The 19,378-nt window shown below is 42.0% G+C and overlaps 1 protein-coding gene across 1 annotated transcript in view; it reads right to left on the bottom strand.

Moving 5' to 3' along the window:
- Nucleotides 1-18,887, bottom strand: part of LOC135412928 (cytochrome P450 7B1) — a 129,485-nt gene extending 110,598 nt beyond the window's left edge. Inside the window, exon 1 of the mRNA XM_064651943.1 lies at nucleotides 18,690-18,887. Coding sequence (XP_064508013.1) covers nucleotides 18,690-18,787 — 98 coding nt within the window. The 5' untranslated portion in view covers nucleotides 18,788-18,887. The remainder of the gene's footprint in view (nucleotides 1-18,689) is intronic.
- Nucleotides 18,888-19,378: the final 491 nt, after the last annotated feature.

Raw genomic sequence — 19,378 nt, 5'->3', positions numbered from 1 at the left:
TCCCCACAGTGACCAGTGATGCAGATGGTCAGGATTTCAATGACAAATGACACGATTTCTCCTGTTAAAATCACTGTCAAAACCTCATTTTGACAGATAACATGAACACCATCAGGTTCAAAGAATTTTATTTATAAATACTATGTAAAAAAAATTACATGAAAAACTGAATAAAATTTTTCAGTGGATTTAAGCGGCTGTTCAAGTGAGCCGTTCGCTGAAATGAAGGACAGATGCATGGTAGCTAAAACTCCGTGAAATACTCTGCAAATCTGTGGGTATATATTAGCAACAGAATAAAACACTCCCCTCCAACTTCTGACAAAACTGAAAACATGGAAATAAAGATGTTAGTTAAACAACCCCCTTCTGGAAGAATGCTAATTAACTTTTATAGGTTACATTTTCTTGATATACCGAAATCAAAATGACACAGCCATTTGTTTTCCCTGGCAAAGTCATGCACATCACTGATTATTCAGGTTTTGAAAACTGTGTATAATACATACTACCACCTACACAACAGCGCAACGCTGACATTTCAGCACAGAACATGTTGAAGCAGTATTTCTGTACTGGAAAAAAAGAACAACTAACAAAGACATTTCCTAGAAGGTATCCATCGAAGAGAAGAGAATAATGTATAAAACATGGGCCTTTTCTTGAGAGCCTGAGGTTACAGATGCCTTTTTCACCACATCATGTTCCCAACATAACAAATCTGGCAGCAGCACCAGGTTGAAAAAATGGAAAGCAATTTTCATTTTGATTTTGTGGAGCAAAAAAGACTTATCAACTTCTTGCAGTAATTTTTGTGAGGCACAGCATAGTTAAGGGAATTACAAACCAGTAGCCTGAAGGTCTTTGTTCCGTAATCTTCTTATTTAAAAAATGTATTAATTATTGCAGTCATCACTTCTAATAAGCCAAGATAAAATGACTGTATTCTTAATACTATATCAATCATCTTCTATTACTCCTGCTTATGAGAGAGCCTTTACTTTTCATCCACGAGAAAATCCAAGTGATCCTATATTGTACATGAGTACATAAATTTCTAAGTACTTAGGAAAAAATTAACAAAACCTTCTTGTATAACAGGATGCTCCCTGCTGAACAAGGGAGGAACTCTGCTCTGCAGGAGCCAGATACACTGGGCATCATCCTAATCCCTGCTGTAAATGGGCAACTTCAGTGAAGTCCATCAGTCCAAGAATGGTGCAAAGGACATAAAACCCAGGCTGGATCCCACAGCACCCCTGGCACTAGGCACGAGGGTGAGGAACTAGCTAGGCTTTCTAGGGAGAGGTGCATGTCCGGTGCTCTCACACACAAAGCTGAGAAACATAGCAGATGGCACAAAGTGCGGAATCCCAAGTGTGGACTAACTGCCCACTGAACTCTTGACTAATCAGCCTGTAAAAGGAGGTTAAAGTTTCCGACAATGCCATATGACTGTGCAATAATAAACTGAATTTTGCCATGAAATTTAGTGGTGAACACTCAGCATCATAATTTCAGTGGTCTTGTTGAAGTGATTTGAGTCCCAATGTGGCACCATCCCTGCAGTAACAAACTGAAGATGACCTTCTGGTACCAAAAATCAGCACACTCAACCACAGATGACATGATTTAGAGATCATCAATACAGCACACATACAGCAGGATTCCAGCACTGCCAAAGCTGCAGCACCATAGTCATGCTGCGGAGTCAAAGCACAAATCTAAAAAAAGCCAAAGACTGGTAACAGTCTGGTTCCCCTAATATGCTTTGTGGTTTAAGAAGAAAAAAAAAAAAAAGGAAAAATGCAAGCTCAGATCATATGTGAACTCTGAAAACACATTCATTTCAACACGTTAATAAGAAACAAACTCACTTTAAAGGAGTTGGACTGTGCTTCCAGTTTCACATGAAGATCTTCAAGTGTCTGAACTGGTAACAAATGGTAATTGACACTGAAGAAAATGACAACCAATGGAAATCAGTTTTAAGGGAAAATGAGATCTTTTTCTTTTAAAAGTTATTGTCATAAAGGTGTAGGCTGACAAGACATGTATCGATACTATTTAAACGATATATATCATGAAATATTTATCAATATTTTTGACACAAGACAGTCCAGGTAAATGAATATAAAGCTTAGATCAAAATAAGCACCCAAAATAGTATCTTCAGGAGTTAAATCAGAGTTAAAGGAAAATCACTTATTTACAAGTATCCATAATGTATCAGTTGTGGTTAATTAGCATTCTAAGACTATAGGAATGTTTGAGTCTGGTAGTAATCAAAGGATAGTTGGGATTTTCAGTCTACCATTCTCTTCTTATGAGCTCTCTTTGTTTTCAGAAGTTTTGCCCCCAAATTATATCCCAACTAAACTACCTACCCTACTCCTTTCTCATCATTCACCTGGAGTTATCTTCCCATTTACGTACAGTCCTCATTAATTTAGGAAGAACTGCCTAAGAAAGGAATGATTTTAAAGATGAAGCAGAAGCTGCCAACTCAGGGCTGAGCATCAGCATTATGAGAAGTGATCCTCCCGATACTAAGGAAAAACAGAGCAGAGGACTTACACTCTTCATGATTGCAATGTCGTAAATACGATTACTGATGCGGCAAATGTCCTTTCTTTTGAAAAAAGAAATAATTAAGCTCAGTGTGGCTCTGTCTGCAGGGTAGGATAAAGACAGCTTCCCAGACACTGACTGGATCCTGTCACTCACCCTCAGACTATGCTGGGATTCCCTCCACCCTACCTTCCTTCTCCCCCCACAGCTGGTTTCTGTGGGAAGAAATGCACTGAAACACAGGCAGATTTCACAATAGAAAAAAACCATTATTTTTACCACCCACACACTTTTGTTCCTACAAGAAGGAACTATCTTGCAGTAAAGTGACCAGAAGAAAATCTTAAAAATTCAACGGTAACAAACTGTGCAGCTGGAAGCTACATGAAGAGCTTCTTGTGGGAAGCTCTCACAAACTCAGGATGGATTTTGTTAAAGAAGTTCTCTTAGTTTCTACATGCCCAAAACAAACAAGAAGTACTATAATGTCAGAAAATCTTCATGGCTCAAAAATGACTTTGCAACACTTAGCAACTGTGTTATTAATTTCGTCACGATTAGAGAAAATTCACATACGATGGGGTCCCCAGCTGGAAGACAGAAGTCTTTGACTGTGTTCTGCATCTTATTGCTTATAATTGAAAAAAGGCTCTAAAGGCTTCAGCCTTCTCAACCACTGAAACAGAGTACTTCTGTTCTGTGTAAGTCAACAGAATTACACCTCCCCATACTTTTCATGAAAGGAGAATAAGCTTCAGACTGCTTTTAAAAGGTTAGTATCCCACTGGGCAACACCAGATCAGACTCATTAGCGAATGTGGTTGCACAAGTGTGCCACCTTACAGGAAGAAAAATAAGGGGTGGGCTTAGCAGAAGGCAGGAGTTTGCCAACTCGGTCTAGCCACAGGCAGCTGCTTGCATTACAGTCCTAGAAAGGAGTTTGAGAGACAAGTCACTGCTTCACAGTTTTAGCAATGAGAAAAAAGGTTGCCTAGTGATCAGGGTCATGTGGCCATTATACTTCCATGCAATCCATAAGTTCAAACATATGTAGTATTGCATATAAAAGGAAAACTAAAACCAGCCCCAGCCCTGTAAACTGTCATCCAGCATGGCTGTGTAGATGGAAGTGAAAGTGTTATTTTTAAGTAACCTCAGTTACCAACAAGAAGTGGTCTTGTTCTCTATGAACTTTGAAATTCTGTTCAAAGTATAAAATTAGAACCACATTTTCCCTCAGGAATTAGTAGCACTAAGGAGAGGAAACACTAGTGCATATTCTGTATCATACCATCAAACCAGAAATTCACATTTGACTCAGCATGTCAAATGTGCTGATCTGTCCACTTAAAAGCTTAAGTCTCCCTAAAATCAGAAGTGATTCAAAGGCTTAAAAAGAGCCATCACTTCAGCAATTCGGTGAATCAGAACACAAGGGAACTTCTATGAATCTCAACTAAACTTGCGAGTATTATCCTCTACACGGTGAGGTAAGTCACCATGCAAGGACAGTGAGATGGTGAAGATGAGGTCCTGCAAAGAAGTCATGCATGGTCAGGCTGCATGACTTCAGCATCAAGATTTCCACTCCTTCCTGTATGGCCTGGTCTGCCCTAATGTCAGTAAATTTCCTGTAAGCAAACAGGTCTTGAAGATACACTAATCTGGTTCCTCAACCAGAAAGAGCTACGATGGCAATCCCCTCTACCCCCAAGTACTGCTGCCACTGCTGGGGGGCTTCTGCAGGCACAGCTGTGGTGGAGAGAGACAAATCACAAGCCCATCTAATGCAGCCAGGTTGGCAAAACTTTGATGGTGTTTAAAATGTCCCTGAGAAATTCAGTGTCTGCAGTTCTCCCAAAAGCACCCTTAACTATTGTGTATTTTCATCCTGCAAAATAAAAACGCAAATCGCCCTGTTACACAATCCAAAGCTGTTTCATGGTAGAAATAGGACCACAAACCAAAGCATTGTTCCCTTTTCAAAAGCCCACAGCAGCTGGATTTGCTGTGATTTTGAACAGATTTTCTTACTGCAACAGTATTTCAGTTGTTACTGATGTCCTATGAACCACAAAAATGCTAAATCTACACATATCACTTACAGAAGAGATTATTTCATTTGCCTGTAGCTCCAGCTACCATTAAAGCTGTATCCTGTGAGCAAATATATAAAATAAAAAAATTCTGGGCTTGCTGAAATCTGTGGAAAATCTCAAATGTCTACAGTAAAGCCAAAAAGTCATGCTGAACACTGAAATAATATAAAGCCTGATAAGGGTCTGTTATCACTTGTTAACTGCTTTGACATAAGATTAGGAGAATTACAGGTCTAAAGGTTAGAAAATACCAGCTGTAGTAGATATTTTATAAGGAAAAAGATAAGCACAGGAAAAAAAAACCAAAAAGGACTTGAGATAAAGAAAGAAAATGCTAGACTGAATGACAGAGAAACTGCTTGAAAAAATCAAGGAAGACTTAAATGCACTAATTTTTTACCCTGTCTAAAACTGTTGAAAATCAGTTTGATCAGCCAGTCAAGAAGATTACGCTGATGTCAAGGCAATGACAGAATTATATAAATGAAGAGAACAGTAATGGCTCCAATCCCTTCTCTGGGTGAAGGAAGGAGTCTTGCAGAAGGCAGGTGTGGCAGGAAAGGTAAGAAGCTCTCAAGTTACTCTCCACCAAGTAAAAGATAAGAAAGGACTACATTGTAGCTCAAGGGCAAAGCTTCAAGTTAGACCAAAAAAAAAAATAATCCAAACATATCTTGATTTAACACAAACTCAGTGAAGTTTGTAAACATCAATAATTACAAATTTAATGGTTCAGGAAACTCCATTAAGATTCAATGTAAATTTTCTTCAAAAGCCAGAGCACAGGTCTACCCAGGACTCACGCAGGCTGTCTCCTCCTAACTAACTAACAGCTGCCATCTCATTTCTGAGGCTTGAAATTCATTCAATCATATTTTCTTAGGAAGGTCACAAAACCTTATACCACCCTGTCATGGTTTGAAAATAATGCTGAAAATAATTATATGATGCTGGGAAAGGTGAGTGCTTAGGTTGATAATCAGTATAGTGAGCAACGCTGGGGGCAGAAGATGGATACAAACAGATATTTGGGGGAGCATAAGCCTTTGTGAAGGGTAAGTGTTGAAGTCCTCATCCCTCAGGACTGCAGAAGTGACAGGGGCCTCACATGAGCAGAGCTGTTATGGAAGCAATGATACAAGTATGAACTGAGACAGCAAGAGACCAGCCACAACCACAAGACAAGGCAGGAGACCAAGTGAAATTTCTCTTCCTGATGGTTGTTGACCACCTTAACTTCATTCTTTTGTTCTCCCTACTGCTGACTGGAGATGCACTCCATCAAAACCTTCTTTTAGGTTTCACTCCATCAAATGAGAAATCCCATACAAGAAGAGCAGGGGAGAAATAAAGGACAATTAGAGGCACTGGACATTAAGGAGTCACTCACGTTTGCTGACAGATATGTTGAGGATCCATGAGGAATTGCCAGGTGACTTACCAACAAAAGTGCTTCATTTTTTTGTTGTCATTTCGTCTACAGAAAATCCCTTTACAGGTTCCAGTGTGATAAAAGCAATTAGCAAAACCCACTCAAATGAAAAAAGAAGGGTCTCATTAGCCCAGCTTACCCGCTGAGCAGAGCAATGGGAATTCATGAGGACAGTTACTATACAGCGCAGTGAATTTTGTGAACAGTGAAAAAGCAAAAAAAGCACTCTAATATCTAGCAGAAAAAATGGATGATACAAAACATAAAGCCTGCTGAAAAAGTGAAAAGTGATAAATACAGACTTTATCCTTTAGTGACATAAATCTAATGCTAAGCATCAGCCAAACTCTACAGTCAGGTTGTAATGATTATCAACAGATTGCAATAGGGCCTAAGGACCTTACCTGTATGACAGAATCCAACTGTGCTGGTTGCTTTCCATATACAGAGCAGTTTTAAGAAATTTAGCAGGTAAAGTTATATTTATTGAGGCTGCTTTGACCAGCCCAAACTTGGAAAATGAAGAGGTGTCCACTGGAACAGACTGCCCAAGGAAATTGTGGACGCCCCATCCCTGGAAGTGTTCAAGGCCAGGTTGGATGAGGCCTTGAGCAATGTAGTCCAGTGAAAGATGTCCCTGCCCATGGCAGGAGGGTTGGAACTGGATGATCTTTAAGGCCACTTCCAACCCAAATCATTCTATGATTCTATGATTCTATGTTATTCCATACTGTCTTGACAGTAAAATTCACACTTTGGCAGGCAATTAGCTAATCTGTCCCTTTCACAATCTTGAGAAATTAACTGATGCCATGAGAAGGACAGACTTCCAGTATCTTGCTGTCTTTAAGGAGATGATTTGATATTTGCCACAAAAAGTAAAGAGATACATCTGATACAGCAGGGTGGAAGCTCTAGCTGTAACTGATCCATGCACCTGGGACTAAATAGGATACCAGAAGTACAAATGGCCACGGGTGGCAACAGCAGGGATTTTGTTACCCAGAGCCTTGGGTCCTGCCCATTGAAAAAAAGCTATGGGGGGCTGACAATGTCCTGTGCATGTGGGAATTCTAGGGCAACCTGCACCTTGGAAGCCACCATCATCATAGCACATAAGGTGATTTCCATCTTCCAGTCATCTCCAACACTGCAGTCATTCCCTGAGAACTGAGCCTGGTGTGCACTCTTCAATGCAACAACCAAGGGATCAAAACCATATCTCTGTTGGACATTTCTAACACCACCAATTACCTACGAAGTTACAACTATATGCACGCTGGAGGGTTTCTTCACATGATCTGATGACAGAAACTATCTGACATTCCAAATCAGCTCATTACACTTGTGCTGAACACAATTACAAGAAAAATCTTCCTGGGCTTTCATTTTGATGAAATAAAATTGCATCACTGCAGTTTAAGTAGCTTTATCCCTCATATTTCTACTGTATACAGTGCATTTGAGACTCTGAAACTGCTGCAACACAATTTGGAGGCATGAGATCACACATATGCCTGACTCCTAAACAATGGTCTCAGAGGTATTATTAATAACAAGATATGATGAAATAGTGTGCAAAACAAAACAAGATTTTGGGGTTTTTTTATGTCTAAGCAACAAAAATAAAAGCATTGGTTCATCTGGTCCCATCTGAATTATCTTGGATTTTCATAGTCTTGGTTAAAAAATCTTGGTTGATCTATTTTCCAAAACAATCAAGCAAGCATGCAGTGCAGACACTACAGAGCAGCAGCAGGCAGTGCACACACATTGGTCCACTTAAACATTCTTGGGGTGGGAAGAAAGCATAAAAAGCAAGTTGCCTCAGTCTATACTGAATTGCCATCAAGGCACAAGCAAAGACATGTCAGATGAGCCTGCCTATGCCTTTAAGCAAGTATTTATTTGGAACAGCAGTATTCAATACTTTGAATGGGAGATTACCTTGTTTTTTTGTTCTGGATGACATCGTGGGATATCTTTCATCACTTTTAATTAAATCTTTTCAATGTTCAAAAGGACATAGGCATCCACTAATGAGACTGAATCCACCCCCCTTTCTGAAAGTGAAAACAGAATGGTAAGAACAACCTACTGGATTAGCACTAGACTATTCATCCCTCAAAGGATAAAATAAACCAAAGGCAGGACACTTGCCATGCACAATTTTAAGCACAATTGTGTTCAAGCACCTTTTAATGTAACTAATGCAGGAGACATTGCAATGGCCTAAATTATGTGAGAGGTAAGACTGGATAGGTCACAACAACGGCGTTTTATTGGACTTCTGTTCCCAAGAGAGAAACACAAAGGTTTCCTTCTGCAGAGGAGATCATGAAGCCAGGAAATATGAACTTTCTTTTGAGCCCAACATATCTCAGCATTGTCTTATTTTAGCTTCTTACCACTGAACAGCCACAGCCTGCACAGTTTTATTTTAAAGTCTTCATAACAACAAGTTTTTAAGGCTCTAAATTTATTATAGCTGATGTGGTTCTATCTGAGGAAGTCCAAAGGTTATGGAAAAAATCCTTTCACTCATAATGTGATAATACCAAGTAGGATCTACCAGTGTTTTCACTACATAAGATGCAAGAAACTAAACAGCTTATAGAAGAAAAAATAATTCTGACTCATTCACATATGCAAGATTTCTTTGAAATTTAATTATCATTTTTGTATCTTAAAGCAGCAATGCCAGAAATTGAGCTGTCTGTTCATCCACAAAACCAGACACTGCGCAAGCAGCTGTTTCCCAAGCCACTGAACACTGACATACAGGAGAAACCTCTCCAGTCCTGCTGTGAACAATTCTGTGTCGCTCCTTAACGGCGACAGATAATTTAACCTGGCTTTAAAGGATATTACGTGCAAGCTGCTAGTACACAAACTTCAAGTTTCCCTCCTCTGGTCCTCTGAAGGAGCCCACGCTCTGAACTCAGCTTGTTGCACTTGTTCCAGGGCCTGGAAATGAATCTGCATCAGTCAGGTATGCTCTGATGGCAACTGTTACTGAAAGGCCTAAACATCTTTTGTGTAGTGCACTATAAGCACAATTTCGTAATCAGATACACACACCTAAGTCCTACTGCTGTTGAATCAGAATCTTTCAGGCATGTATTTAAGCTTAAAAAGAGCACCACATACAACCCTGTCCTCCCAGTAGTTTCATTTTGCCCCCCAAATATCAATTCAGTCAGTTCACCGTGTTTTACAATTGGTTCTTGGATGACTCCTGAACTGAGAGACATTTTCACTTCTCATACAGCTGCTATTTTAAATGGGAATCGCAGAGGAACATTGCAGCACGGACTCTGGCAATACGCCTCACCCCCAGCTGTAGGTCTTGGAAATTTGCTATTTAAGCAAAATAGTTACCATGCTGAAAACTAACCTAGTTATCTTGAAATCTTTTAAAAATGTGAAAAAATATACCATCCAACAGAATAACAGAAGTTTTTGAAAGGAATACGGAAGAAACGCATAATGCACTGGAAACGTTTCACAAATACTGGTACGAACAAAAACAAAAGTAAATCTTCCAGGGAGGTTTTGTCTGTCTTAGTGAAGTATAAGTCAGTTGAGTAAATATCGTGGATCAATTCCTGAACAACTGAAGGAAAAAATTATGCCTTGTCATCAATCCACTGTTTGAGATATTTCAGAGAAGCTTACCAAATGCAACTACCAAAGCTTCTCATGCTGAAAAACCAGCTGGAGAGAATTAGCGTGGCTATGATCTACCATACCCCAGAAACTCTGAAGAGGAGCTATTGTAACCTAAAAAACCATGCCAGCACTGAAGAGAAAAACATGGAGCAGTACTTTCCAGCTAGGGAAGCAATGACCGAACACTACTGTGGCATCACATGAATGGACAAGCAATGGAAGTCACTGAAATTCTCTCTGAGAAGATAGTAGCAATTGCCTTTCCTTCAGTAAGCATCCTTCTTTGGTTAACCAGGTTAAATGAGAGTTTCTAAAAATAGGTTGGTTTTCCTTGGGGCCCTATTAAAAAGTTAGAGACCATCTCTAAAGCCTTCAGAGACCACAGAATTACACTGTGACAAAGGGGCAGATCCACCCTTCTGCTGGCATACATACAAAGGGAAAGCAAGAGTACAAAAACATTGAAATACAGACTTCTCAGAAACTTAATTTTAATCACCAGTTCTTCATAAGTTCTGTCTACTGTGCTTGAACAGCAGTAGTTCCTGCTGTTAAGGAATATATGGGTTCCTTTCGGGTTTGTTTTTTTTTCAACAAAAACAGAGCTGCTAGAGCTAATAATTGCAAAACTTCCATTCTCACACAGTGCTGAAATGGGATCATAATTTTTTTCTAAATACTATATCACTTTATAAAGTAATGAAAACGCATCAATTTTCTATGATAATTTTTTCAATATATCTTTTAAAAATTTCTGATTTTGTTCAATCTTTTTAGGCAAAGCAAGTGACGTAAGAGTTTGTAATGACCACTCGGGAGAAATCTGGGAAGTATCCAAGGCAATGGGATAAAGAAAGTGCAGGTGACTAAGCAGTTTGCTGATTTTTCTGGGGAGTCACAATAAAGCAGACAGACGACCACACTTAGCAGGGCTGCTGCACTCTGCCTTAGACATCAGAAGCAGATTGACTCTTACAAATAAGAGCTCAATGGGTACCGAGGAAGGCTGTCAGCAAGGAAAATTAGCAGCTTGTGACAAACACGCATAGGCTCTCTGCTAGGTCGCTGGGATGCCATGGGCCAGGAAGGAGACACTTCTTCAACCTCCCACTATGGAAATGAGCCTACAAGGTGCCATGTTGCAGTCCCGGTTTTCACTGCAGTGTCAGAAAGGCACAGCTGGGTGGTGGAGAGGATACTCCTTTAACATCCCATTTTAGCTTCACTTTGCTCATCTGTTCTTTCTTCACGTGCCTCCACAGGACTTGAGCAGGCTATCCGGTCAGGACTCCATGCACTCTCCAAAATCAACAGAAACACATCCGCTGCATTCAGCTAGAACCTCCTGCCACTAGGCCTACAGTATGAGAGAGCACTATTTTTTTAAGAACATTGGAATATTGCTTAGGAACTACAAGATTAAATCACGAGAAGCACAATCATAGCATTTTTCTGCTGATTTGAATTACGAATAGAAAGTACGAGCAGTTAAGAGGAAACAAGATATGTTCTATACAAGAGCCAAGATTTTTTTTTCCTGACATGTGCCAAACAAGGAGAAGAAACAGAAGAATCTGGCACTATTAAAAACAGTTTGTGGAGAAAGGGACTGAATATCTACAGCCAAGCTCCATGTGGTTTGTAAAGAGGAAACTTTTGTTTTATGGGACTCTCAGTCAGCCAAAATTCTCCCAGACGGCATGCAAATGGATATTAGCCTAAAAACCTACATGCTTCTTGTAGAAGGATCAGTAAACGGTGGGAAAAGAAAAAGAACACTACTGAAGTTTTAAATCAGAATTCAAAATCTGCCTCATGATTGAAAAAGTTAGTTTACCAGACAGCTATAGTGTCATACATATATGGTAAGTGTCTTGGAAAGGAGAGGCAGCACATTAAAGCACAAAACTAGAAGTCAGGAAAATGTGTTCCAAGCCTGGCTCCACTACCAAGGAGATCTATAAAACTTGGATAAAAGAGAAAAAGACTGCCAACTTAACAGTGAGATTTTCCTTAACTTCATATAGTGTATTAACATTGCACTTATGCTGTTTCTTTTAGCTTCTGTATTTCCCCCACTCCCTGGCATTATGATGCACTAAGTTAAATACGTGACTAGATGGAGTACTGAGAACAGTTATTTTACTGTACTAAAACAAGCCCTGACCAAATTTTTAATCAAAACAATAGACTAAAAAAAACCCACCAAAACAAACAAACAAAAAAACCCCACACAAACCCCCCCCCCCAAAACAAAAAAACAACCAAACAAAAAACCAAACCAAACAAAAAACCCAAACAAATTTTTTTGGGACCATAATTCATATAACTGAGCAAAACACTAAAGTGCCTGACAGGATTCAACAAGCTTAACTGAATATTGCACAAATACAGCACCTACTGCTCATATTTCAGCATATAGGAGAAAAGGAATGGACAAGCAACAGATCCTCAGCACACGCTGAGTGGCTATACCATGGAAGAATTTTTTTCAGCTTCTCTGACAACTCTATGAGTGCCCAGCGAAGCATTCGTCTGCATTAGCCGTAAATCAAGAGACCACACTAACCTCCAGTTTACAGCAGGGGAACTGAGGGGAAGCACACAAGAAAGCCTGCAAGCCTGGGACTCATCCAAGTCCCTGCATCCCACTGAAGTCACTCCTTGCTGGGGGACCTAAGGCCCAAATAGATTTGTGGGTCAGGACCCCAATCACTCATCCGATGATGTGGCTCTCTAGTTATATCACCGATGATTAAAACACATCACATGGAAAATTTCGCCATCATGCTTAAAGGAGAAGTAGTTAATATCTTGTGTAAGAGGATACCAGGCTTAGGATTTGCCCCTTTGTGTCTTCCTTCACACCAGCCTTTATATGTAATGTTTCTGCTAAGATCTGTCAACCAGTGTGCTTTCCTTCTCTAAATATAGTGGTAAGCATGAATATAATTTTTGAAGCACTCTGTATTCACTTGGGTTGTCCTCATTCATACCTCTAAGACTTTCAGCTTGGAGAAGGAGCAGAAGGGTTAATCGTTCAGAACTTTCTGTAAGCTCTGTACATTCATATACAGTGCTCTAGATGGACACTCCATGCTTCATGTTGCAATGGAATAATAAAAAGAGCTGAAAGCAAATTCCTTTAGCTCTCACTCTTTAATTTCATTTGGTCCAAAGAATACAGAACAAAAGTAAGCAAAATCATGCATTCCAAGAGAAAAAAAATATTATAGGCCTTTTCCAAAAAAAACACTAAGGAAAAAACACCAGAAAGTAAAAACTATTGTATTATACTGAGAAACCTGAAGCTAGCCGTTCTTATTGCCACTAAAAATATCTCCACCCCCCACACACATACATTTACCACGATGGCATCTACTGATGGGTTCTGGATACTAATCAAGACCAGACCAGGCACAAACTATAAAGCTGAACAACCCCCAACAAAGTAGGTCAAGAAAACTAGGAGGGAAGGGAAACTGTTGCTAGGTGGCAGTGTACCTTAAGCAAAGAATACTGTAAATCATAGATTATTGGGGAAGTTCATTATCTGCTAAAAGAGGTCTCATCTTCAGTGTCATCTTCAAAGTTTTGGTAGGAAGCAGAACCCAAAATGTACATGATACACACACTACACATCAGAAGGATGAGAAGCAACACTGAAAAAATAATAAGAAAAATAGAAGCCTGTCTTGAGACACGCTACTGTGCAAGACCCATGACATAACAGCTCTCCAGGTCTATTAGTGCCATAAGAAAAACCAAAAGCCAATGAAGGGAGTCTTGTACACCTTGAGAAGATTATGGTTTTGTTTACTTCATTTTATTCTACCTTCACTTAAGCTCTGACTAGAACAAGCAAGCAAAGAAATAAGCTTCCACCACATCTTGGCACAGCAGTGAACAGTTGACAGAAAACCCAAGTGTGATGGTGAGAAAGGTTTTCTAAGGCTACTTAAGAAACAGAACTGTTACTTTTCTGCCTTAAACAGCTTCAGTCTTCAGTCCTTTTCAGAGTGGACAATGACAGTAAACAAAAGGAGGTAATGAAAACGCATGCACTCCCTAGAACTCCAATCAAAAGGACTGAGGAAAAGGCCTCAGTTGAAAGCCAAGGTAAGAAGTAAGAGGCCAGATTTTTCTGATATCCTTGTATCTGTCCTTCCTGATGTTCCCTCCAACTGAAAACTACCTTAACATATTGCCTAAATTAGCAGAAGTGGTAAAAAAGACAGGCTGATGACATCTTGTGAACTACAATTCACTTGGTAAGAGAGCTGTTAGCAAGCTCACAGCTTGTCACAGAGAAGGATAAGATGTTCTTGAAGGCAAAGACGAAATCTATATTCTTTTCCACAATATCTGTCTGGGTTCAAGAGAGCAATTTTGGGAAAAAGTATCTTAGATGAACATGCTTGTATAGATTGGAGGTATTTTAGAGAATAGAATAAAGGGGAAAAATGAAAGGCACTTTGCTCCAACAGGTTTTAAATCCGTAGCTCATGTCACAGCAAAATTCCTTCTGAGAAATGTAATTCTTCTTATGTTGACTTTAATCTACAATTATACTGTTAAAGTTGTTTGGGTTTTTTTAATAGCATACTGTGATGCACTGCAGAAACAACATACTAGAATGTAAACGTCCCATCTAACACAGCATGGGAATTCCTATGCTGCTGTACAGCAAGACCCACAGAGAGACGCGCCATCTATCATATCATTCCTCACAAGCAATTTTGACTGTGAAAACCATTTATAGTAATTGGTTTGGGTTGAAAGGGACCTTAAGGACCATCTAGTTCCAATCCTCTGTCACAGGATGGGATACCTTCCACTAGACCAGGTTGCTCAAAGCCCCATCCAACCTGGCCTTGAACACTTCCAGGAATGGGGCATTCACAACTTCTCTGGGCAACCTCTTCCAGTATCTCACCACCCTCATTGTAAAGAATTTCTTCCTAATATGTAATCTAAATCTGCCCTCTTTCATTTTTAAAGCCATAGAATTACAGAGGGAATACTTTTTGCAAACTCTTTCTCTGATGTAACTCACATCTGATGTGTGTTAACTTTCTAAGCACTTATAAACCTGTGATGAGTATTACCAGGTTCCCTCTGTAATTTCTTTATCTGAAAAACTTTTGGATTCAAACCTCAGAAGAAGGATCCAATTTCAATAGATAAATACAGACATAACAATCTTTGTTCCCCTTCTCTCCTTTTATTCCCTTCCCCAAAGACAGTGGTTTTAATTTGTGGTCACAGCCTGAGCCCCTTCCCCTTCCTAGTAATCAGCAGCATCTGCCCTGCAAGGAGGGAGTCAGAGAATACCCCAGCCTTGTCCACAAATTGTTGGTTACAATCTGTGATCATTTGCAGTCATGGACCCACAATAAAAAAAAAGCAGCCAAATATAAACATCAATTTGAGCAAGAATCCACTTCTACAACTATCAAAGCCAGTAGGAGACAGCCCTGTGGATCTCCAGGGCCCTTCACTGACTTGGGCAACATCACTGCTGGAAGACAAGCAGGAGTTAGCTTCACCTGCTATCTCACCTCCTGCTCCATGGGACCATGCACAACTAGTTGAAAAACAGTTTGAAAACACCAAAAAAGACCCCACATAAATCTGGGGATGACTTAGACATTTTATAAAGACAAAAGAGAATAATCTGTGCAGTCTCCAGCCTAGGAAGTCATCAGGTTTTGCCATAGCAGAAATACTTTTGTACAGCAGCAAAGAGGAAGCACTCTATGAAGAAAATACATTCCTCAGCAAACAGCCTAGATAGGCTTTTCTTCATTAACCAGTAAGAGGGAGATCCCTCTGCTGCATGCAGAACACACTGAGGCTCATCTGACATAGAAGTTTAACTCAAAATAAATTTTTTCTGTGATTATGGAAACTTTTGTTCTTCTTCTGTTTCTGCACCATCTGTGATACAAAACCTGGCAAAGACTCCAATTAGTTTCCTTTGTGTTATTACCACCATAAGCACTCAAATGATAAACACTTATACAAAAGGAAATTCCTCTTCCTTTCTACCCTGTCTCTAAAGAGCAGATCTAAATACTTTAAGAAGAAAACCGGTACTGAACTCACCCTGAAATCTTGTAATGCCAAATTACACCGACTTCATCAGAAAAAGGCAATGGCAGATTAAGTCAATCAACACCTCTTCTGACAAAATCTTTTCTCCAGTAACAAGCACTCAGCCTGAGAGGAATCAAGCAGAAGCACCTTACACCAGGAAAGGTGAAATCCTGAAACATCTGCTTAAGCAACATCTGTGATGGATTTAAGAGTTCTCTTCTCTGGGATACACAAACCCTCGTCAGGCTCCTAGAGGTATAACTCTTGGAGCCACAGAGGTGGTTGTGCTTTGCCTCAGTGGAGCACAACAGCGGCATCATCTAGCAAAACAAACATACCAAACCTTGCGATGCAAGTTAGCACTTAGTGTTGTTTATTTATGTACTTAAACTCTTTATTTATATATACACATATTTGATTATTGTACCTATCCTGATGGAACCCATGCATGGCTGTGGTTAAGATGTCAAATTTTATTTTGGTCAAGTTTATATTGGTACCCTAAACACAACAATCCCCTTATACAGAGTCTGCACACTGGTACTAACATACTAACATTAGAGCAATACATTAATTTACATAAAAACACATGCATACGTGAAGTAGCCACAAAACAAATATTGTTTGCGTTTCTGTCCAAATGGGTGTGATCCAGGAATACAACCTTGACTTTGGCATTTATTTATGCTGTAATTTCCCAACAGTCCCTATGTAAACAGGTTCGCATATGTTTACAGTGGATTCCTGAGGGGAGGGGTAGCCTCACCTGCTGCTTAACAAACCCTCCCTGGGTTTGTTAGATTCAAATAGAAGAGAGGGAAAGAAGAAATGAGACATGTGGAGGACACATGGGGATGGATAAACAGATAAGGGTCAGATAAGTAAAGGGATATCACAGACTTGCACCAAATCTTAGGAGCATGAACTAAGACCGATCCCTATTTTTTAATCTGCTGCACCCTTAGTACAGCTTTTCTTCCTACTGATCAGAAACGGCTGTTGTCGACAGCCAGGCTGCTCCCAGGCACCTCTCCAGATAATGCATAATTTCTTTTCTTCCTTCATGCTAAAAAAAAAAAAAAAAGAATTAATTGCACATTTTACTGGAGCAGGACAGTACCTCAACACCAGCCCCTTATGCTGAGGGCTGTGCTATAAAGAGGTTGATGGTTTATCCATTTGTTATTTCCAGTTGCTTGTATGCCAGTGCTTTGTATACTTCTCTGAGAAACAGCACAGGATTTAAAGTGGTTTATTAATCAAACAGAAGTTTGTTTTTTTTTGGCAAGACAGTACACCTTCTTGCTGAGGCCTCCTGTACAATATCATTCTGCTGTGGCACAAATGTCCAAACAATTTTGCTGTAGATTCTAAAGAGTGCACTTTAAAAACTCCACAGCCACAAGGGTTATAAAAATAACTCGAAATGGGTTCTTTGATCCTTTTCCCCTACCATTCACATCTGGCTGAAAACTTTACAAGCAAGAGCTCTGCCTGTTTCCATTTTCAAAAATTCAATTTTTTTTTAAATTTTACTAGAATTTCGACTGATGGCAGGCACAATTTTATAATATGGCTGACCCAGTATAACAACTTCTAGCCTTAAAACGACATCCAATCCCATTTGGCCTGACCATGTCCTTCCTGCTCCCCTTTTGTTTACTGTGTTGATGTTCTTTAGGGAGCTAGACTTGCAGCAAACTAAAGCTATTAAAAAAATTAGGGGTTTGGCTGGTTTAACTCCCAGAACCAGTTTACAGAGGGTCAGATAAGCAACAGGGATGATGAGGAGGAGGAGGAAGAGTGACCAGTCAAGCAGCAGCTATCCATTTCATAAACCAAGCTGAAGCATGAAGCCGCATCACAGACTACTCTGTCAAGTAGTTTGTCTTATGGGATGACCCCAATCAAACACTGGGATCATCATCTGCAGAACAGACACTGAAGAGCATCAAGTATTGGTTACACTTGATCAAGCATTTCACCTCATCAAGTGATAAATACCTGTGAAAATGACAGTATATAAAATAACAGGTATTCAGAAACAGAAAATATAGTTCCAGACAGTACTTCTTTCCCCTCAAAAAGAGTGCAAGTTCTTCTTAAAGCGTCCCAAAACACGTGTGTACCTTCTGTGACTCCTTAGATCGTATAGCTGACAGAAACTAAAGGCAACCCCATGAGATACACTAACAGAAGTCACCAGAATGTCCATGACCCGAGCTACTCATCACAGAGAAAACTGGCAGCGAGGGCCGATGTTGCAACCCCGCAGCGGCCGCAGGTACGGCCTGCGCACCTCGGGCTCCGCGGGACGGTCCCAGGGCCGCGCCGGGATGTCCTGCGACACGAACAGCTCGCGATCAGGTTCGCAGCAAACCTCAGGGTCACGTATGTTTTCACACACGCCAAACTTCTCGGAGCCTGGATGTGTGCTTCCTGCACACCTCCTGTTGGAGCACGGGCTCCCCCATACCCACGGGAGGCGACACCAGACTCCCACGTGCCGCGGTCAGGCGAGGAGCCACCGCCCCCATCGCACCTCCCCGGCTGTCCCGGCCCCCGGGAGCGCAGCTGCCGCCGCGGTCCCCCCGCCGGCCCCGGCCGCCCCGGGGCCCGCCATCGCCGCCCCCCCCCCGTCGGCCCTCGGGCCCCGCCGCCCCCGGCCCGCCGGGCGCTGAGAGGGCGTCCCCGCGCGGGGGGGGGCGGGCACAGCGCGGCCCAATGCGCGGCTCGGCGGCGCCGCGCCCGCCCGGCGGTCCCGCTCCCGCGGCGTGGCCGTGCGGGAATGCGGCGTCCACCCCCCGCCCCGGTACCTTCTCCTCCTGCAGAGCACGCACGCGGCCCAGAGCAGCAGGGCGGCGGCGGCGGCCGCCCCGCCGTAGGTGCCGAGCGGCAGCGTGTCGGGGCCCATGCTGGCGGCGCTCGCCGCTGGTGCCTCGCCGCCGCCGGGGAGGAAAGTTTCGCCCGTCCTCCCGCTCCCGGCAGGAGAGGATCCCGGCCTGCCGTCCCTCCCCGCCCACCCCGAGCCCAGGGGGCTGGATTTGGCTGCCGGGAGCCGGACTTGGCGAGCGGGCCCGGTGCGACCCGGCCGGCTCCTCCCCGGGGAGCGCCCGGCGCGGGGAGGGTCGCGCCCGCCCGCCCCCGCGGCCTCCCGGCGGCGGCGGAGGGAAAGCCTCGGCCTTCGGCTCGCGGGGAAAGGCTCCGATGTGGCGGAAAGGTCCTAGGACGGAGACCCCCCTTCATCCTGGGTCTCCGTCCTCCCCGCCCTCCAATCCCTGTCAGCTCTCCCGGCACCCTGTGAGGGTCTCGGGGCCCTGCAGAGGGGCTCGTGTGGCGGAGCGGCGGTGGCGTGTCCCCATTGCGAACGGGGCTGGGTTCGGGCAGGTAGCGACTCTGATATCCCGTTGTCCTCTGCTCGGTTTTGGTACAGACAACCGATGTGTGTCCCCCGCTTAAACAGCAGGACAACACCCCACCATCTTCATAAAACTTCACTTGAGAT

This window comes from Pseudopipra pipra, chromosome 1 (assembly GCF_036250125.1).
Source record: "Pseudopipra pipra isolate bDixPip1 chromosome 1, bDixPip1.hap1, whole genome shotgun sequence".
Taxonomy (NCBI): domain Eukaryota; kingdom Metazoa; phylum Chordata; class Aves; order Passeriformes; family Pipridae; genus Pseudopipra; species Pseudopipra pipra.
The sequence above is the reverse complement of the archived record's forward strand: the minus strand, read 5'-3'. Positions and strand labels throughout refer to the sequence as shown.